Source organism: Pristiophorus japonicus, chromosome 12 (assembly GCF_044704955.1).
Source record: "Pristiophorus japonicus isolate sPriJap1 chromosome 12, sPriJap1.hap1, whole genome shotgun sequence".
Lineage (NCBI taxonomy): Eukaryota > Metazoa > Chordata > Chondrichthyes > Pristiophoridae > Pristiophorus > Pristiophorus japonicus.
The window spans coordinates 30,079,803-30,100,694 of NC_091988.1; the positions used below are offsets into that span (position 1 = coordinate 30,079,803).

The 20,892-nt window shown below is 42.5% G+C and overlaps 2 protein-coding genes across 2 annotated transcripts in view; both read right to left on the minus strand.

The window, feature by feature from the left end:
* LOC139277163 (PX domain-containing protein kinase-like protein) overlaps window positions 1–18,823 on the minus strand; it is a 127,696-nt gene extending 108,873 nt beyond the window's left edge. Inside the window, exons 1-2 of the mRNA XM_070895244.1 lie at window positions 18,619–18,823; window positions 18,261–18,351 (exon numbers count right to left, since the gene is read on the minus strand). Of these exons, the coding sequence (XP_070751345.1) occupies window positions 18,261–18,351; window positions 18,619–18,710 (183 nt within the window). The 5' untranslated portion in view covers window positions 18,711–18,823. The remainder of the gene's footprint in view (window positions 1–18,260; window positions 18,352–18,618) is intronic.
* Window positions 7,558–8,413, minus strand: LOC139277164 (hydroxyacyl-thioester dehydratase type 2, mitochondrial-like). The gene has a single exon (XM_070895248.1). The coding sequence runs from the start codon at window positions 8,322–8,324 to the stop codon at window positions 7,806–7,808; it is 519 nt and encodes a 172-aa protein (XP_070751349.1). The 5' UTR covers window positions 8,325–8,413; the 3' UTR covers window positions 7,558–7,805.
* Window positions 18,824–20,892: the final 2,069 nt, after the last annotated feature.

Here is a 20,892-nt window from a genome sequence, read left to right on the forward strand (position 1 = left end):
CTTCTTATAATACAGTGATCAGAACTGCACGCAGTACTCCAGCTGTGGCCTAACCAGAGTATCATACAATTTAAACATAACCTCCCTGGTATTCTATGCCTTGGCCAATAAAGGCAAGCTTTCCGTATATTTTCTTAACCACCTTATCCACCTGGCCTGCTACTTTCAAGCACTCCAAGGTCCCTTTGTTCATCCACACTTTTAAGTGGCCTACCGTTTAATGTGTGTATCCTTTCCTTATTAGCTCTCCCCAAGTGCATTACCTCACACTACTCCAAATTAAATTCCATTTGCTATTGCTCTTCCACCTGACCAGTAGATTGATATCCTTCTGCAGGTCATGACTTTCCTCTTCATTATCAACCACACAGTCAATTTTAGTGTCATCTTCAAACTTCTTAATCATACTCCCTATATTCAAATCTAGATCATTGATGTATACCACAAAAAGCAAGGGTCCCAGTACTGAGTCCTGCGGAACCCCACTGGAAACATCCTTCCAGTCACAAAAACATCCATCAACCATTACCCTTTGCTTCCTACCACTTTGCCCTGGATCCCATAGGCTTTAACCTTCGTGACAAGTCTACCATGTGGGACCTTATCAAAAGCTTTACTGAAGTCCATATACATTACATCGTATGCACTACCCTCATTGACCCTCCTGGTTACCTCCTCAAAAAATTCAATCAGGTTAGAGAAAAACTCTCTGCAAGAATTTTTCCAAGGCCAAGTCTTGTATGAGACATCAAACCAGCTCAATATTTCTTTTGTTATTTGTATTTCATCTTATTTTCTTGCAAGTAAAATACATGATATTTATTTCGTTACTGTCTTTTTACCACGGTATTTGCTATACTGTGCAATGCCAAAATGTGCGAACTCTAATTTATCCACCAATTTTTATTTTCTGTTTGGAGTATCATCCATTAAGGTAAATCAGAATTCTTTTTGTATAATTTGCAATCCCGCAAGTGAACTGATAACTTCTAAAGTACTACTAATGAATCCGATAGGAAAATAAGGAGAAATTTCTTTACTCAGAGAGCGGTTAGAATGTGGAACTTGCTATCACAGGATGTGGCTGAGGCAAATAGTTTAGATGCCTTCAGAAAGAAACTAAACAACTACATGAGAGAAAAAGGAATAGAAAGATATGCGGAAAGGCTGAGATGAGGCAGATGGAATGGGAGGAGACTCGTGTGGAGTATAAACACCAGCACAGACAAGTTGGGAAAGGCTTGTTTCTGTGCTGTACATTGAATGGAATTCTATGTACGCCATAATTCTAGCACAGAATGATGACGCAAGTGAATTTTGCTAGATTTTATGCCGCGCCAAAATTATCTGGGCCATTTGTGCCGCTTGATCGCCACCCTCGCCGCAACAGGTAAAAGTTAATTATAATGAGCTATAATGTGTTGTCAAAATAACAGTGAGCAAATGGCATCGCCATAAATTATGTGCAAGTGGTACAGCAACTTCAGGCGAGGGGCAGATGTGTGGATGAACTCAAATATCCAAAAGTTGCTGTCTGAGTTGCACGGTTAACTGTGCAAAAATGGCAGCTCACCATTGAAATGCATTGAATTTGCTGTATTTGCACGGTAGACACAAACTAAACTCACCACAGAAAATTAAGTCTTGTCTATTTCAGTCTAAGTACTCTTTTAATAATGTGATGTGTTAATTACTGCCAGTCACCCATAATTAATTTATGGCTTAATTAAGCACATTTAACCATATTTGAATGAAGTCTAGATTAGCTGAAAAAAATTATTTTAACAATGTGCTAAGTGGTAATTGCTGCGAATGAACTGACACTGAAAATGAACTATTATGAGTGCGGAGTCTCATTCTTTCAGGTTTTAATTGTTGCTGGAGATTTTAAAAATGTACAATTTAAAATTTTTGATTTTTTTTACGGACAAATTTCCTTGATTTGAGCGAGTTTTCTCGCCACTTGCAGGCGCACACACACCTCAGTCATCAAGACTGAAACTGTCGAACTTGGAAGTGGCCTATCTGATTGGGAAATGGAAGCGGCTTTCTACTGTTGTGATATTTTTTCTCGAGGTTTGAACAAAAAATTAAATTCCCATTTAATCAGAGAGCCATTGTAGGATTTTCAGTGAAATATTCTTCCACGTCAGGCAGAATGTCAGCTGGCTTTGCATTGTTGTGGCTAGAGAATCTTTTTTCTTTATTCATTCACGGGATGTGGGCTGTATTTCTTGCCCATCTCTAGTTGTCCTTGAGATGATGGTGGTGAGCCACTTCTTGAACTACTGCAGTCCGTGTGATGACAGTACTCCCACAATGCTGTTAGGTAGGGAGTTCCACGATTTGACCCAGCGATGATGATGGAGCAGCAATATATTTCTAAGTCAGGATGGTGTGTAAATTGGAGGAGAACTTAGAAGTGGTGGTGTTCCCATGTGCCTGCTGCCCTTGTCCTTCTAGGTGGTAGAGCTTGAGGGTTTGGGAACTGTTGTGGAAGAAGCCTTGGCGAGTTGCTGCAGTGCATCTTGTAGATGGTACACCTTATAGCCATGGTGTGCCGGTGTTGGAGGGAGTGAATGTTTAAGGTAGTGGATGGGGTACCAATCAAGCGCACTGCTTTGTCCTGGATGGTGGCGAGCTTCTTGAGTGTTGTTGGAGCTTCACTCATCCAGGCAAGTGGAGAGTATTCCGTCACACTCCTGATGTGCCTTGCAGGTGGTAGAAAGGTTTTGGGGAGTCAGGAGGTGAGCCATTCGCCGCAGAATATACAACCTCTGACTTGCTCTTGTAACCACAATGTTTATGTGGCTGGTCCAGTTAAGTTTCTGGTTAACAATGACCCCCCCACCCCACCCAGAATGTTGATGCTGGCAGATTTGACAATGGTAATGCCATTGAATGTCAAGGGAAGGTGGTTAGACTCGCTCTTGTTAGAGATGGTCATTGCCTGGCACTTATGTGGCATGAATGTTACTTGCCACTTGTCAGCCCAAGCTGGATGTAGTCCAGGTCTTGCTGCGTGCAGGCACAGACTGCTTCAATCTCCAAGGAATAATCCGATAGCTTCATGATCAGCATTACTGATACTAGCTTTTTATTAATTTTTTAAAAAACTATTCAAATTCACAAAAGCTAAGGTGACACGTTTCCTCTGCCCACCTGGGGATCACCTACTGTGTAGGAGTTCCGAGTAGAGCGCTTGCTTTGGGAGGATGTATCGGGCATGTGGACAATATGGCCTGCCCAATGGAGCTGGTCGAGTGTGGTCAGTGCTTCGATGCTGGGGATGTTAACCTGATCGAGAACACTGACGTTGGTGCATCTAACCTCCCAGGGGATTTGAAGGATCTTGCAGAGACATCGTTGGTGGTATTTCTCTAGTGATTTGAGGTGTCTAATGTATATGGTCCACATCTCTGAGCCATACAGGAGGGCGGGTATCACTACAGCCCTGTAGACCATAAGCTTGGTGCCAGATTTGAGGGCCTGATCTTCAAACACTCTCTTCCTCAGGTGACCGAAGGCTGTGCTGGCGCACTGGAGGCGGTGTTGGACCTCGTCATCGATGTCTACCCTTGCTGATAATAGGCTCCCGAGGTATGGAAAGAGGTCCACGTTGTCCAAGGCAACGCCGTGGATTTTGATGGCTAGGGGGTAGTGCTGTGTGTTGGGGTCAGGTTGGTGGAGGACCTTTGTCTTACAGATGTTTAGTGTAAGTGTTCAGTGTAAGGCCTATGCTTTCGTACGCATCGGTGAAGATGTTGACGATGGCTTGGAGTTCAGCCTCAATGATCCCCAGGTGGGCAGAGCAAACGTTTCAAGGACACCCTCCAAACCTCCTTGATAAAGTGCAACATCCCCACCGACACCTGGGAATCCCTGGTCAAAGACCACCCTAAGTGAAGGAAGAGCATCCGGGAGAGCGCCGAGCACCTCGAGTTTCAACGTCAAAAGCATGCAAAAAGCAAGCGCAGGCAGTGGAAGGAGCGGGCAGCAAACCAGACTCCCCACCCACTCTGTCTGTCCTACCTGTAACAGAAACTGTAATTCCTATATTGGACTGTACAATCACCTGAAAACTCACTTTTAGAGTGGAAACAAGTCTTCCTCGATTTTGAGCGACTGCTTATGAGCTATGGTGGGATTTGATTGGAGGTCTCTGGATTATTAGTCTTTCCATACATTAATCAGTGCGTGATGCTAATGTGAGATGAAGGAGTTAACATCTCAAACAAATTTATAAGCTGTCAAAATTAAATGTCATTTTTCCATTGTAATTCAGTAATCTTGATTTTTTTTTGAGCGTTTTAAATTATAGAAAGTACTCTGTAGGTATATGTGCTTTGTGACCTTTACTGGTCCACTTCTGCTCTGCCACTATCCTCATTTTGGCGTCTTCAAATCAGTATTCCAGCCAATTTTGGCGTCAATCACCAGTGGAGGATCGGTGTACACAATGGTCCATTAATATTCCTCACCAAACCTCCGTTCCAAAAATTTCCTGGCCAATGTGAAGTTTTTGCCTGAAGCCTTTCCCCCAAAAGAAAGACAATGGATTGCAAGCTCCAGGGTTTGATTATCTATATTGCGAGCACTTTTCGGATATTTCAGTACCATCAGGTCTGGAATTGCAATTTTCCACAGAATATTTAATCACTGCTAATTTTCATTACAACTTTCACTCTCTTTCTTAATCTACTATTGACCAGCTTCTTTTCACATGGAAGTAATTGTTTTAATGGAGGGTGATCCATAGATACTATTAAAAAACAAAATCTAAGATCACTTAAGGCTTGCTAATTTTGTATTTTCAAAAGAATCAACACTCAAGGAAACAAAAATTCCATCTTGTTTGTATCTACACTATAACTGCTAACCCTGTATAATCTCTCATTCTTTTTTTAAATGGAAACAAATCCAATTCTGTGACAAAAAACAGAAAACACTGGTGACACTCCCTCAAGTTCAAGGAACACAATCTTGAGCATATCTGCTGCAAAGCTGGTTTAGGCATCCATCGCCAGATCTGGCGAGACCACGTCAAGTGCTATCGACCACAACCTTCGCTGCCAAAATTGCACACTACTCCAGGATTATCCTGGAGAAAAAAGTGACCACAGCTTCTTTTCTCCACTAAAAACCATCTCCTTAAACCCTTCTCCAACAAATGCAAGGAGTTCGAACTTCATCACTAAAACTGATACCATCTGTTTAGCTTTTTCTGCTGCTCCCCCCTGCCCAAAGCCACCACCACACCACCCCCCAGCTCCTTCCTACCCTAGCCTCAAACCCACGCCAGTTTCTCATTGTGCCCCTTACGAGCACGAGGCCCACCTGCATGCTCTCAAACCCATTCCCACTAAACTGATCAACCAACGTATCTTCATGCTTCCCTATGCTAGCAGACATTGTAAATGGTTCCCTCTCCTCAGGTGCTGTCATCCTTGCTTTCAAAACTGCCATCAGCTTCTCCCTCATCAAAAAACCCATCCTTCACTCCTCTTTGCTTGCAACTGCTCATTTCCATTTTCTCCTCTTCTCCAGAGTTTTTGAATGTTATGTCACATTCTATATCCATGCCCATCTTTCCTGAAACTCTGTGTTTCAATCTTTTCCACTGGATTTCTGTCTATGCTACAGCACTGAAATGGCTCTAACCAGTCACAAATGACATCCTCTAAGTGCAACTGTGATGTATTAACCCTCTTCCTCCCCCTCCCTGCAGTCTTTGACAGACAACATCATCCTCCAATGCATTTCCTCCGTTGTCCAACTCAGTGGTTCCACTCTTAATCAATCTGATCATAGCCACAGAATCTTCAGTAATGGAATCTCTTCCTGACCCCACACCATTACGTCTGGAGTTCACCCCTCCTCCATCCCAACATCAGCAGCTTCCACATGCACACCGACAACAAACGTCATTCACCCGGAGGATAGTTTAGGATCCCTACTTTCAATTTCTGGCGCGAACCTTCCTTGATATTGGTGATAATGGCCTCGCAGAGTCAAATTTCTGTTTAAATTTGATGAGAAGCTGGTCTTTATGGTCAAACTAAACATTTTGAAGTTCCCTCTAGTGATAGAAGTTGCAGTGAAATGCAACCTGTCCTTCAAACATATACTCTCAAAATGGCAAGGGCAAAAACTTGTTTGAATACTTGAACTGTAGACTACATTTTGACTTGCATAACAACCATTGTATTCAATTTACAACATACGTGACCTGAAAAATCAGTGATCTTTAGTGCCATCGTGTGTACTGTATATGTATTACAATGACCAAGTCATACAGTTCTAGTTTTAAAAAGGCACTGCAAATATTGTTAGAGCATTGGTCACAATTTGCAGTTTTACATTTTACACCGAAATCTAAAAATAAAAAAGGCTAGAAGCAACTGTCACAAGAGCTCTCGATAAACTGTAACAAGCATTTAGAACAACATTTCACTTTACATAATTTCAACACTGAAAAGCTATATTAGAAATATAATGGTGAAACCGAGTAGTGCAATGGTTAGATATTGGATTTACAACTCTGGAACCTGGGTTAAAAGCCACTCCAGACTTCTAAAAACTTCCTGCAAGGGTCATAGAAACATAGAAAATAGGTGCAGGAGTAGGCCATTCGGCGCTTCGAGCCTGCACTGCCATTCAATAAGATCATGGCTGATCATTTGAAATAAATTTGGGCTGCCTCATGTTTTTAGTGAGCATAGGAGCACAATGCAAAATCCCCATTTTCTTTTCAGGTAATCTGACTCAGTGGTCGCAAAATGGCTGAAGTGGGAAAAACAAAAATGGCACAAGTGTAGTAGGAGGGGCTTTGCTGAGGTTGGGACTGAGCACACAATTGTGCCAGAGTGCAGCATCACTGTATCTAACCATGCTATGCCTGATCTGGCTGTGCCTTTTCTTGTCTCTGAATCAGAAGGTTGTGGGTTCATGGAGCACTCCAAAAATGTTACTTCATAATCCAGGCCGATATGCCAGTGTGTTACTGAAGGAGTGCTGCACTGTTGGGAGGTTCCATCTTACAGATAAAACATTAAACCAAGTCCCTCTCAAGTGGCGCAATAGATCCCCATAGCCCTACTCCAGGATGAACAGGAGAGTTTTCCAGTGTCCTGGCCAATATTTCTTCTTCAACCAACATCACTAAACACAGATTATCTGATTTATCTAATTTTTTTGATGGACCTTGGTGTGTGTAAATTGGTTGCTGTGTTTTTCTAAAAGGAAAAGACTTGCATTTATAGTGCCTTTCACGACCACTGGTGTCTAAGTGCTTTACAGCCAATGAAGTACTTTGAGTGTCGTCACTATTGTAATGACATTACAACAGTGACTACATTTCAAAAATATTTCATTGGCTGTAAAGCACTTTTGGATGTCCTGAGGTCGTGAAAGGTGCTATATAAATGCAAGTTCTTTGTTTGATGCTGACACTAAATGGAAAAAAAATGCAAACTGTTCCATTCCCCAGCACGAACATCATTCACCTGAATGAGCACCAAGTAAAAAAAGTGCTTTTGACAACAAAAGTAGAAGCACTCCTTTAAAATAAAGTTTATTTTTTGTCCTCAAACAAAATTCTGCTCCATCACAGTTACAAGAAAGTCTTTATAGTTATTGACATGTTACTACACCAAACATCCCTGCTAATCAACATTGTTTGAAAATACAGTATTCATTTTCAAATTATTTTAAGCAAGATTTCAGTAGTTTCCATAGATGCACATTTACAAATATTAGCATCCAATGAAAACATTTTCCAAGTTGTCTTCCAGTTTCAATGATAGTCATACATTTTGATCGCTATCTTCTGGCAGCATAATCTTGACTTCCCCTTTCATTATAACCTTTCTAGTTTCTTTAACAATACATGAAACAGTAATCCAAGCAATGGACCTCCTTACTTTAATTATATCTGCAATTGCCGAGACCCGCTCACCTGTATACAAAGGTGCAAGGTAACGGAGTTCCTGTGACAGAAGAATGCATCCAGGCATTTTGGTTCCCAGAACAGCGGATATTAATCCACAAACCAGCACACCATGCACAATTGGCTTTCCAAATTTGCTGGCTTTCGCGTAATCTTCACTGAGATGTAGTGGGTTATTATCACCTGTTAACTCTGAAAAGGTGAATACATCATTTTGGGTAAAAGCTTTGGTAAGTTCAGCTCTCTCTCCAACCTGAAGATGCACAGACCGAAGAAAAGTATTCTGTAGCATTAAAATGCCACCTGCGTGCCACTGACCCATTTTTAATGGGCTCTGAAAGATACTAAGCATAATCTTTTGGCCACTAAAAGACATTTCTTCAAATTTTACAACCTAGTTTCTTTCAAGAGCAGTGTAGAACGGGTCATTTTAAACACCTGTTAATTGTCAGGCGAGACCTCAGTTCAACACAAATTCTCTACTGTTGCCCGATAATGCAAGAAGAAATGGGGAGACCTATAAAGAAATAAAAATGCAATTAATTAATGAAAAAAGCAATCTAATCATTTCAGAATCAGTTTGACAGCTTTTGAAGATCAAAAATACAATCAAATACAGGATTGGTGAGGAAAATGTAAAAACAATGATCTCTGGGACTCCACATCAATGCATCTTTCTGCCAGATCTGCTCCAGTGATCCCTCCAACCAGATGCACATCCAACAAAAATATTTCCCCTGCCTTCTCCTGCTGAATTCATAGATGTCTTGCTTGCTCCTGTTCTCAGTGAATCACAGGATGCTACTGAAAGGTGGGCTATCACAGCTTTACTTGAACCTTGAAACCAATCTATTCCCTATAGTGACAACAGACTAAGAAGAACAGGTGAGTCTGGGACAGCACCACTTCACAGTAGCATTCTCTGACTCTTGTTATGAGAGTAAAAAGGCCTATTTATGGAGGGAAGGTCTGCTAGGATAGGAACGTGGAGAAGAGAGAGTAAAGATGAATAGTATCAAGTAGCAACGGTGGAAATTATAGGTAGATGTGTAGAGTTAAACTACAAGTGCAATTATCTGAGGGTCCAAGACAGTGGCAATCGAGAAAAAGATAATGAATGAAAAGGAGGAAGAGTCAGAAGGAACAGACGAGGTGAAAAGAAATAGAAAAATTCAGTGCAAGAGCACAGAAATAATATTTCAGCTTTCTTACATTTACCAAAAATATTTCTGTAAATGTCCAGTGAAGATTTTGAAATAAAAAGAAATGAGACACAATGGATATTTTAATTCATGATGAAATGCAAGGTACGAAAAGTTGTGATCTTGTTTTGTTTGGTGCTGAAATGTTACTGTAGTCCTCAAAAAAGATGTATATTCTGTATCAAAAACTGCAAAAAACACAAGCTATTACACAACCATTCATAACAGCTGGAGAATTGTAGTTTGTGTTTTGTGAGTAAAGTGTAACTTGAAAAGATTAACCATTTATTTATAATAAACACATACAATACCTGCGTCACTCTGAAAGCACACTTCTGATTTTGATAAGATCCTAGAAGGGTCAACGCACTCCATAGCTTCACAAGGCCACTGTGAACAGAGATACTCTCAACACATCTTCCAAGAGTTTAAGCAATGACATTTAAGAGCATAAGAAATAGGAACAGGAGTAGGCCATACGGCCCCTTGAGCCTGCTCCGCCATTCAGTAAGATCATGGCTGATCTGATCATGGATTCAGCTCCACTTCCCTGCCCGCTCCCCATAACCCCTTATCCCCTTATCGTTTAAGAAACTGTTTATTTCAGACTTAAAGTTATTCAATGTCCCAGCTTTCACAGCTCTGAGGCAGCGAATTCCACAGATTTACAACCCTGAGCAAAGAAATCAGTGGAAACATCCTTTCTGCATCCACCTCGTCAAGCCCCCTTATAATCTTATACGTTTCGATAAGATCACCTCTCATTCTTCTGAATTCCAATGAGTAGAGGCCCAACCTACTCAACCTTTCTTCACAAGTCAACCCCCTCATCCCCAGAATCAACCTAGTGAACCTTCTCTGAACTGCCTCCAAAGCAAGTATATCCTTTTGTAAATATGGAAACCAAAACTGCGCGCAGTCTTCCAGGTGTGGCCTCACCAATACCTTGTATAGCTGTAGCAAGACTTCCCTGCTTTTATACTTCATCCCCTTTGCAACAAAGGCCAAGATTCCATTGGCCTTCCTCATCACTTGCTGTACCTGCATATTAACCTTTTGTGTTTATTTTAGTATTTGTCAGTTAACAACAACTTGCACTTATATAGCCACTTTAAGGTGGAACAACATCCCAAGGCTCTTCAGATACCTAATCAAACATAAATGCTGAGAAAAAGAAGCTATTTGGAGAGATGACCAAAAGCTTTGTTAAAGAGTTGAGTTTTAAGAACGGCCGAAAAGGAAGAGAGAGAGGTGGAGAGGCAGAGGGATTTACCAAGGGGGATTCCAGAGCATGGGCCTAGATGGCTGAAGGCATAGCCACTAATGGTGGGATGGAGGGGGCGGGGGTAATTCACAATAGGCAGTCAGAGGAACAGACAGTTCAATGAGAGATGGGTGTAGGCTGGAGAGGGTTACAGAAAAGTGCAAGGCCATGAACTAATTTAAACAAAAGGATAATCATTTTAAATTTGAGGCATTTGGTGACCAGGAGCCAGTGTAGGTCAGTAAGGACATGGAAGATGTACGAGCATGGTTTGATGTTGGATAGGATACGGGCAGCAGAGTTTTGGATGAGCTGAATTTTGCAGAGGGTAGCGAATGGGAGGCTGGTCAGGAGAGCATTGGAATAGTCAGGTCTGGAGGTAACAAAAGCATGGATGAGGGTTTCAGCAGCTGATGGGTTGAGGCTGGGGCAAATGTGGGAGATATTACAGAGGTGAAAGTAGGTGGTTTTTGTGATGGAGAGTTTATTGAAGCTCAGCTCGGGATCGAATAGGACGCTGAGATTGCAAATTGTCTGATTCAACCTGAGACAATGGCCGGAGAAGGGGATGCAATCAGTGGCAAGGATACAGAGTTTGGGGCTGAAGACAATGACTTCAGTCTTCCCAATGTTTAACCGGAGGAAACTGCGACTCATTGAAGACTAGATATCAGATTAGTCTGAAAACGCAAAAGAAGCGGAGGGCTTGAGAGAGAGAGAGAGAGAGAGAGAGAGAGAGAGAGAGAAAAAAAAGAGAGATGGTCGAAACTGATCCCGTGTTTGCGGATATCACCATGTGGGCAGCTTCTGGATGTAGAACAGTAGGAGGCAAAAGACAGATCCTTGGCTCTGGAGGTAAAGGTGCAGGGGCAGGAAAAGAATCCGTTGCTGGAGATGGCCTGGCCAGGATCGGATAGGCAAGAGTGGAACCAAGGAGGACAATCTCTGAGCTGGATAATGGAGGAAATGCGTTGGCGGTGGATGACGTGGTCAAACGTGTCAATGATTGCCGAGAGGTTGAGGAGGGATAATGCAGCACGGACATAGTCACAGATGTAACTTGTGACATGTGTTAGCATCAGTTTTGTGGCAGGGATGGAAACCTGAATGGAGAGATTGAAATATGGGGTTGCAGGAAAGGTGGGCATGGATTTGGGAGGCAACATCACATTCAAGAACTTTGGAGAAAAAAGGGAGATTGGAGATGGAATGATAGTTTGCAAGGACAGAGGGGTGGGTTTTTTGAGGAGGTGGTGATCGTGGCAATTTTGAAATGAAGAGGGACAGTACCGAAGGAGAGAGAACCATTTACAATGCCAGTTAGCATTTTGGCAAGGAGGGGATGTTGAATTTTCATCTCTTTAATGGTAATGGGGTAAAGGGAGTAGGAGGTGGGTCTCATGGATAAGCTGAACTCAGAGTGCAGGAGGGAAGATAGGAGAGAAACTGGAGAAAGAGACTGGTTCACAGCTAGGGCAAGGGGGAGCCTGAAGGGAGGTTTGGCTTGGCAGGCAAAGAGAAGCAGCAGAGGTCGTTGAGCGAATGGTTTCAATCTTAGCGACAAAGAAGTTCATGTGCTCCCCACACTTCTTGTTGGAAATGATGATGGCGGGGAAAGGAGGGAGGGGTTTAAGGAGATAGTTGGTACTGGAGAAAAGAAAATGGGAGATATACTTTCTCTGTAGTATGATCACGGAGTAGTGTGTGGATCTGGCAGAGGGTAGTGCAGCCAGATAGCATGATCTGGTGATGGATGTTAAACTAGTTTTGTGCCAGAAACTATTATTTGTTGTATTATGTGGTTATATGTTTGATAAGACTGATTGGTTTTCAAAAAAAAGGCATTACCAGTGTTTCTGTATATTCAAATTACCATATATCAAGTGCCTTTAAATAGTTACTATGCACACCCACCTGCTTTTTACTCTTAGTATAGCTGTTAATGTTTCTTCTTCAAATCGTAGCACATCAACTGGTAAGGCAGCTCCAATCTGCAAAATTAACACTTTCAGAACATTAGCCCTTAGAGAGCCAGACATGAATTTCTAAAGGTATATTCAAATGCATTTTCAAAAGGCAAAGGGGTAAAAATGTCTCCCTGCCCTCAAAGTGATTGATAAATGCTACACTAGAATTGTTTGTTTTATGTACTGACAGTGCAATAAATAACCATCTGAATAGATGGCACATCACAGACAGAACTAAATGCAATTCCCAATCTTGGGTGTCAAATGTAGATAGGATATTTTTCCACTGGGAAGCGGGCAAAATAAATGTGAGGGTGACCCATTCGAAGCCACCCTCATACATCTTGAATGTCACCTGCCACTTGTCTGCCCAGGTCCTACTGTTGGCAGGCTTCATAAACAAAGAAGTTGTGAATGGAGCTGAACTTAGAATCATCAGCAAACAATATCACTCCTGACCTTATGACAGAGGGAAGGTCATTGATGAAATCAGTTGAAGATGTTTGTAGGGAATTTATAGAGGAGCGGCATAGTAGATGAAATAATCGGCAGTAATTATTGAACAAAAACAGGAAAGGTGTGGGGAACAAATAACTAGCCAGAGGAGCAGGAGCGTGTGAGGAGGTACAGCTGGAAGTGACCACAGAGACAGGGCAAGATGAAGCCATGCAGAGATTTGGATGGAGACAAGGAAATTCATTTGCTGGAGCTCAGGAAGCTATTGGAGCTGAGCAAGGATCAGGTGCGAGACATTGTGCAGGTAAGGGCATGGGTTGTGGTTGTGGAATATGGAAGAAATCAATCTTTGCGATGAACATAAATGGATTAGTGATTTGAAGTGGACGAGGAGAGACAGCAAGCCATGGTCAAAGTCGCACTCTACCTGGCCTCTCTACCTCTCTTTCCTCTTTTAAAATGCTCCTTAAAACCTACCTCTTCGATCAAGCTTTTGGTCAAATGTCCTGATACATCCTTCTTTGGCTCGGTGTCAAATATATTTTTTATTGATATCGCACTTGTTAAGTGCCTTGGGACGTTTTACTACATTAAATGTGCTATACAAATGCAAGTTATTGTTGTTTATGACTTTGATCTGCACAATGTGTTGTGGGTGAGATGGTCCTTCTTGTTGTACATTGTTCAGATAACTGCTGGCAGACATTGAGAAAGCATTGGAAGATCAGCAGCTGGCTGTTAAGAAATTATCAAGGAATTGTACTGTTATGGGCTTGCTGGCCTACTCTGCGGGAATGGAAAAGTTGGATCTGAAGAAAAGCAGAAGATCCCTGTGGCGCCTGTAACAAAGGTTCACCCAATGGTATTCGGGGCGGAAGGTCAGTGGCAGCTGTTCAAATTTAAGCTGGGGGGGGGGGGAAAGAGCTGAAAGATGCAAAAAGATTGGCATCAACTGTTAATGATGCTGAGCGCTGTAATGTTGAGGGGTAAGGAGTTAAAGTATGGAACAGCTGAGAGATGTCAGTGCCAAGGATGTCGGCTCGGAGCTGTACCAGGTAGCAGGAAAGGAGATACAAATTTGAGAATGCCACTGACAACTCAGAATTAGCAATCCTTTTGTTTTTCTTGGGAACTTCCATGTTTTTGTTCAGGAATGGCAGGAGCACCATGAACCTTGGTGTGTTGATCCTTTTTGTTTTTGACAGCACTGACAGAATTAGTAAGGCCAGATACAGACCTATCAGTATCAACGGGTGTTAAGTGATGAGGCAGGGACCAGAATGTTGTGCTCAAATTTCTAGGTAGGGGCTTAAACCCATGATCTCCCAGCTCACAGGCAAGTGTGCTATCACTCAGCAAAGGCTGACATGTAAATTGAATGACTAAGTGATTTAAATATAGGAAGGTGGGTAACAGAAGCTATGCAAGAGGTGAGAAATGATTATCTAATTTCCAACCCTTGAGGGGAAAAACAAACTGGAGCCTTGTGGAGGAATCAGGGAGAGTGAAGGAATCATCTAAGGGTTATCTCTCTATTATGACATAATTGACCCTTTAAGTCTCAATGGGAAAGCGTCACTTTTCAAGAATTTTTCCCTCCAGGAACAGCTTACTCCAGCAATGTTTGGAGGATATAAACCATAGACTATTTGCCTTTATATAAGGGTTCAAAACTCTCAATTTTATCAAAAATATATTCAAATCTTATCATTTTTTTTTACCTCAAGAGCTATGTCATTGCATTATTTAATCTCCTTATAAAGAAATGCAATTTAAAAAATAAGGCAGCAGCCAATGATTGCTTACTTTCATGAATCCATCACCAAATTAGTCATACAGTAAAAATTAGACCACAACTAACAGCAAGATGTTCTGTGGAAGGTTAACTCACTGGTGCAACATATCGGTTATGCAAACATACTGAAGCCTAGAGTACTTGAGCATAGCTTCAGGCTCACAATTTCCCAGTCAAGCAGCTCCTGATTTCAGCTGTGCTGTTAGCATAAACTGCTAAACAGAGATCCTGGTGCTTCCATGTAATCAGGGACAAAAAATAACAAATTTCTCTCAAAACACTTGCGAGCATTTGTTCAACAGTGTTTGGAAGCAGGTCGTCTGTCCACCGCTCGCAGCTGGGGGTGATAGTTATGACAAGGAATGATGAACACATTTAAAGAAAAGACTTCAAAATATTCTAAAGAACATTTTAAGAAGTGAATCATCTTACCATATATCATGCATCACAACACATTCTTTTTTTTTTTTTAAAAAAGAAAAATGATTCTGTGCTTTTCTACTCTGAAAATTGGAAACAGCAGTGTCAACACCAAAGTGAGCAAAAAGAAGAAATTGGCCTATAATGTGTTAACTGTATAACACAGAAATGCCCCTGGATGAGGAGTGCAAATGCCATACATAGCAATCCCATATCTTTTTTACATTAGACACTTTAATACAGTTTGCCTTTAGAAAATCAGGAGTTATACAAAATATATTTTTTTAATCTGTGGAATGCAGCTTATATTTTGCAAGAGTACTAACCCACCAAATCTAAATAATGTTCAACATCACAAATGAAATCATATTCAGCAAGTCTTCAATATGCATATTCTTCTTATTCCATGCATTAACAATTTAATAACTGACCCATCCAACAGCCCAAATGACAAAACTATTAATTCTCACCCCACACATATGCTTACTTCCCAGGTAAAAAAATGCAGTACGTCATTAAATTTTAAATGGAAAGCACCCTTGCATAAAATGTTATATGCCATTTCTGTTAAACCAGGGTCGGTTCTCATAGCCAAGACCATCTTTTCTGAACTACTGCCATTGTGCCATCTTTTGGAAAACAAGAGATTAATCCTTGAAATGTTCCTTCACTCCAATAACATGTTGGCTTAGAATTTCCTCAAAACTTGCACTGAAACAATGAAATAATGCCAATTTTCAGCATAAAAGATCAAGGAAATTCAGGCGTAAGTACACTATACCCAAGTTTCTTTGATCGTTTGCGCCACTTCACAGAAACCTCTACCGAAACCCTCCTCTGCTTATTAACATAGCTTTGTCCCCCACACACAGAAAAATCAGAGAATGAGTTTCCTACATTTATGTGTAACTAATTTACTGGAATTCTTTGAGGATATAACGAGCATGGTGGATAGAGGTGTACCGATGAATGTGGTGTATTTAGATTTCCAAAAGGCATTCGATAAGGTGCCACACAAAAGGTTACTGCAGAAGATAAAGGTACGTGGAGTCAGAGGAAATGTATTAGCATGGATCAAGAATTGGCTGGCGAACAGAAAGCAGAGAGTCGGGATAAATGGGTCCATTTCGGGTTGGAAATCGGTGGTTAGTGGTGTGCCACAGGATCGGTGCTGGGACCACAACTGTTTACAATATACATAGATGACCTGGAAGAGGGGACAGAGTGTAGTGTAACAAAATTTGCAGATGACACAAAGATTAGTGGGAAAGCAGGTTGTGTAGAGGACACAGAGAGGCTGCAAAGAGATTTAGATAGGTTAAGCGAATGGGCTAAGGTTTGGCAGATGGAATACAATGTCGGAAAATATGAGGTCATCCACCTTGGGGAAAAAAAAAACAGTAAAAGGGAATATTATTTGAATGGGGAGAAATTACAACATGCTGCAGTGCAGAGGGACCTTGTGCATGAAACTCTTTTAGGAGTTAACAGAAAAACATTAAACCGTGCCCTCCGATCTGGGGGAAACACCAACATTTACAATGCCATTTTTTTTTTGGCACAGAATCGAATTTTTTTTTTCCCAAGTGCCCCCTATAAAAGGGGAGGGGCACACTAAAAGCATCGGTAATTAAAACAAATTAACTTAAAAAACATAAAATCAAATTAAAATTTGGTTGCCGGGCGTGACGATGCACTCCAGTCCCTCCGGTGCCCACCTCTCGCGGAAGGCCGCGAGCGTACCGGTGGACACCGCGTGCTCCATCTCCAAGGACACCCTGGCGCGGATGTACGTGCGGAAGAGAGGCAGGCAGTCAGGTTGAACGACCCCCTCGACCGCCCGCTGCCTGGACCGGCTGATGGCACCCTTGGCCGTGCCCAGGAGCAGTCCTACGAGGAGGCCCTCGGACCTACCCGCTCCCCTCCGCACAGGGTGCCCAAAGATCAGGAGTGTGGGACTGAAGTGCAGCCAGAATTTCAGGAGCAGCCCCTTTAAATAATAAAACAGCGGCTGCAACCTCGTGCATTCCATAAAAACATGGAACACGGACTCTTCCAGACCGCAGAAATTTCAGGCGGCCTGGGAGCCCGTGAACCGGCTTAATCCCAAAAAGTTAGTTTGCAGGTGCAGCAGGTAATCAGAAAGGCGAATGGAATGTTGGCCTTCAATGCGAGAGGGATGGAGTACAAAAGCAGGGAGGTCCTTCTGCAACTGTATAGGGTATTGGTGAGGCCGCACCTGGAGTACTGCGTGCAATTTAAGGAAGGAAGGATATACTAGCTTTGGAGGGGGTACAGAGATGATTCACTCGGCTGATTCCGGAGATGAGGGGGTTACCTTATGATGATAGATTGAGTAGACTGGGTCTTTACTCGTTGGAGTTCAGAAGGATGAGGGGTGATCTTATAGAAACATTTAAAATAATGAAAGGGATAGACAGGATAGAGGCAGAGAGGTTGTTTCCACTGGTCGGGGAGACAAGAACTAGGGGGCACAGCCTCAAAATATGGGGGAGCCAATTTAAAACCGAGTTGAGAAGGAATTTCTTCTCCCAGAGGATTGTGAATCTGTGGAATTCTCTGCCCAAGGAAGCAGTTGAGGCTAGCTCATTGAATGTATCCAAGTCACAGATAGATAGATTTTTAACCAATAAGGGAATTAAGGGTTACGGGGAGCGGGCGGGTAAGTGGAGCTGATTCAATGGCCAGATCAGCCATGATCTTGTTGAATGGCGGAGCAGGCTCGAGGGGCTAGATGGCCTACTCCTGTTCCTAATTCTTATGTTCTTATGCCAGTTCCGAACATCTGCGTCCAAATTTTAAGGTGCAGAATGATGCCTTATCTTGTGGTGTTTTATGGTGGTTTTTTAAAAAAAGATTTGTTTTTTTGATTCTCTTCAAGGAGACCGCTGTATTCTCTGCATTTTTGTGGCATCAGAATGAGTGACATTAAAAAAGCTCCCGGTATTGCATTTTCTTCAACATACTGTGCCTAATTGTTTGCTTACTTAAAACTTTAATTTTCGTACATAATTCATAATTTGGGTTTCACTTCAACACCCGGGGGGTGCAGTATATCCCTTTGCTAAAAATTACACTTGTATTGTCAAGTAATTAGAACAGGATGACATCCCTCCAGGAAATAACGGCAAGTATTTGATGCAAGATGCATGCCTTGGGGTGTAACCCGAGTTAAGTGTACTCATACCTCTCCGTGCAAATCCTTCAGGGCCGAAACCATCAACTGCTTAAAGTGGGCAGCGTTCAGCCTGAGCCCAGGCCTCGTTTCCTCAAATTCACTGAAAATAAAACATAAAATTATTAGCCTCTCTACCTCTTTTTCCTCCTTCAAGACGCTCCTCAAAACATTGACCAAGCTTTTTGCGCTAATTTCTACTTATGTGGCTCCATGCCAAATGTTTTTTTTGTCGCATTACACGCCTTGGGACATTTCACTACGTTGAAGACACTACACAAATACAAGTTGTTGTTGTTGTAGTGACTCGCGCTGGATGAAGTGAGAGCGCTGCTCTGCGCTGGGGAAACGGGCCAGGCTTTTCACTCACAGGCCGACCCTCAGGTACTGACAGTCACAGGCATTCTTGTAAACGCGCCTCTCGTAGGCTGCTGTGTCCGGCTCTTCGCCCGGGTGGGTCATGCTACCGGCCACATGCAAACTAACAGTGTCGGCTGGAGCGCTGCGCCGCGCCCACCAGGTCTGAATCAACGGCGACTCGGGCAGGCCACCCTGACACACATGCTGAGCGACCGTCACTTCCGGCCCCGGTAACCAGGCAACAGCCAGCCCCGCGCTCCCGCCCCCAGCAGCCACCTGCCTATCTCGGTGCAGTGCAGGTGCCGCCGGCCGGCGCTGCCAGTCAGGGACGGTTTGATTCGGGCAGCGCTGGAGAGGCTTCTCCCAATCCGTACTGCAGTAATCTCTTTTGAGTTTGGTGATGTGGGTTACAGCAAGAGGATTGCAGCATCTGTACCCACATTGCTCAATTCCAATAACTTTCACAGAAGCAAAATACTGCGGATGCTGGAATCTGGAATAAAAACAGAAAATGCTGGAAATCTCAGCGGGTCAGGCACCATCTGTGGAGAGGAAGCAGAGTTAAGGTTTCAGGTCAATGACCCTTCCTCAGAACTGGAGAGTGCTCGGAAGGAACAGATTCTTAACAAGCACTGAAAGGGGGAGGGGAAGAAAGAACAAAAGGGAAGGAATGTGATAGGGTGGAAGACAGGAGAGATTAGAGAGACAAAAGGGATGATGGCCCAAATTCAAATGGTAATGCCAAGAGTTAGAAAAATAACTTTAATTTGTTTAGCGTCCAGAACAAGAAGGAGGAAAGGGACAGGGAAAAGGATCCCCAAGCAAAGTGGAGGAGGAGGCATTTAAGTAGGCCCCAACTGCTCTCTAATTCGAAGAAGAGCAGTGGAGTTATCCCTGGTCTCCTGCCCAATTTCTAACCATCAAATTAACATAACAAAAAAGCAGATTTGCGGTGGGTAATAATAGTCAACGAACACCATTTGCTGTTATTACTCCTTTGAAAACTGACCATAACATCAGGATTTAGTGCATGCGCATCTAAACGTGGAAATCCTGGTTTCGGTCAGTCATTCACTGCTCCGACACTAGCTGTGTAATATCGGTGTTAAATAACCCATTAAAAGTTAGACCTTATTGGAATAGGTATAACTGGGGTTTTAACATTGTATTGACTGCTAAGCAAATGTTATGGCCTTGAAAAACGAATTTTCATTTTGTGGAGTGTCAAATTTCTCCATTCTAATAAAAATTAAAATTTTTAAGAAACTTTAAAAAAAAGTTTGTGTGCAAAATTGCGTACCGTCCCGGTTGCGGGTGGTAACAGGTGCGAGTCGGGAGTTCCTCCGCCAAGTGCAGAAGTCCTGCCCCACCAGCTAAATTGGCCATACCACCCCCGAGAAGAAGAAGAGCTCAATTCTTGTGCTCCACTTCCTCTCGGGGTGAGTCTGGGGCGCTAATCATTGTGAATTTATCAGCGCTACGCGGAGAGAACATAAAGAACATGAGAATTAGGAGTAGGAGTAGGCCATTTGGCCATTCGAGCCTGCTCCGCCATTTAATAACATCATGGCTGATTTTCAACTCAACTCCACTTTCCTGCCCTATCCCCATATCCCTTGGTTTCCTTAATATTCAAAAATCTATCGATCTCTGTTTTGAATATACTCGAAGACTGAGCCTCCACAGCCCTTTGCGGTAGTGAACGCTGAAGATTCACCACCCTCTGCCTGAAGATATTTCTCCTCATCTCAGTTCTAATTGGCCGACCCCTTATTGAGACTGTGACCCCTGGTTCTAGACTCCCCAGCCAGAGGAAACATCATCCCTGCATCCACCCTATCAAGCTCTAAGAATTTTATATGTTTCAATGAGATCACCTTTCATTTCTCTAAACTCTAGAGAATATAGGCCTAGTCTACTCCATCTCTCCTCATAGGATAATCCCTCCATCCCAGGAATCAATCTGGTGAACCTTCATTGCACTCCCTCTATGTCAAGTATATCCTTCCTTAGGTAAGGAGACCAAAACTGTACAATACTCCAGGTGTGGTCTCACCAGGGCCCTATATAATTACAAGACATATTTTCTCTTACACTCAAATCCTCTTGTAATAAAGGCCAACATACCATTTGCTTTCTTAATTGCTTGCTGTACCTGCATATTAATTTTCAGTGATTCGTGTACAAGGACACCCAGGTCCCTCTGAACACCAACATTTCTTAATCTCGGTTTAAAAAATACTCTTTTTTAAATTTTTCCTATCAAAGTGAATAACTTCACATT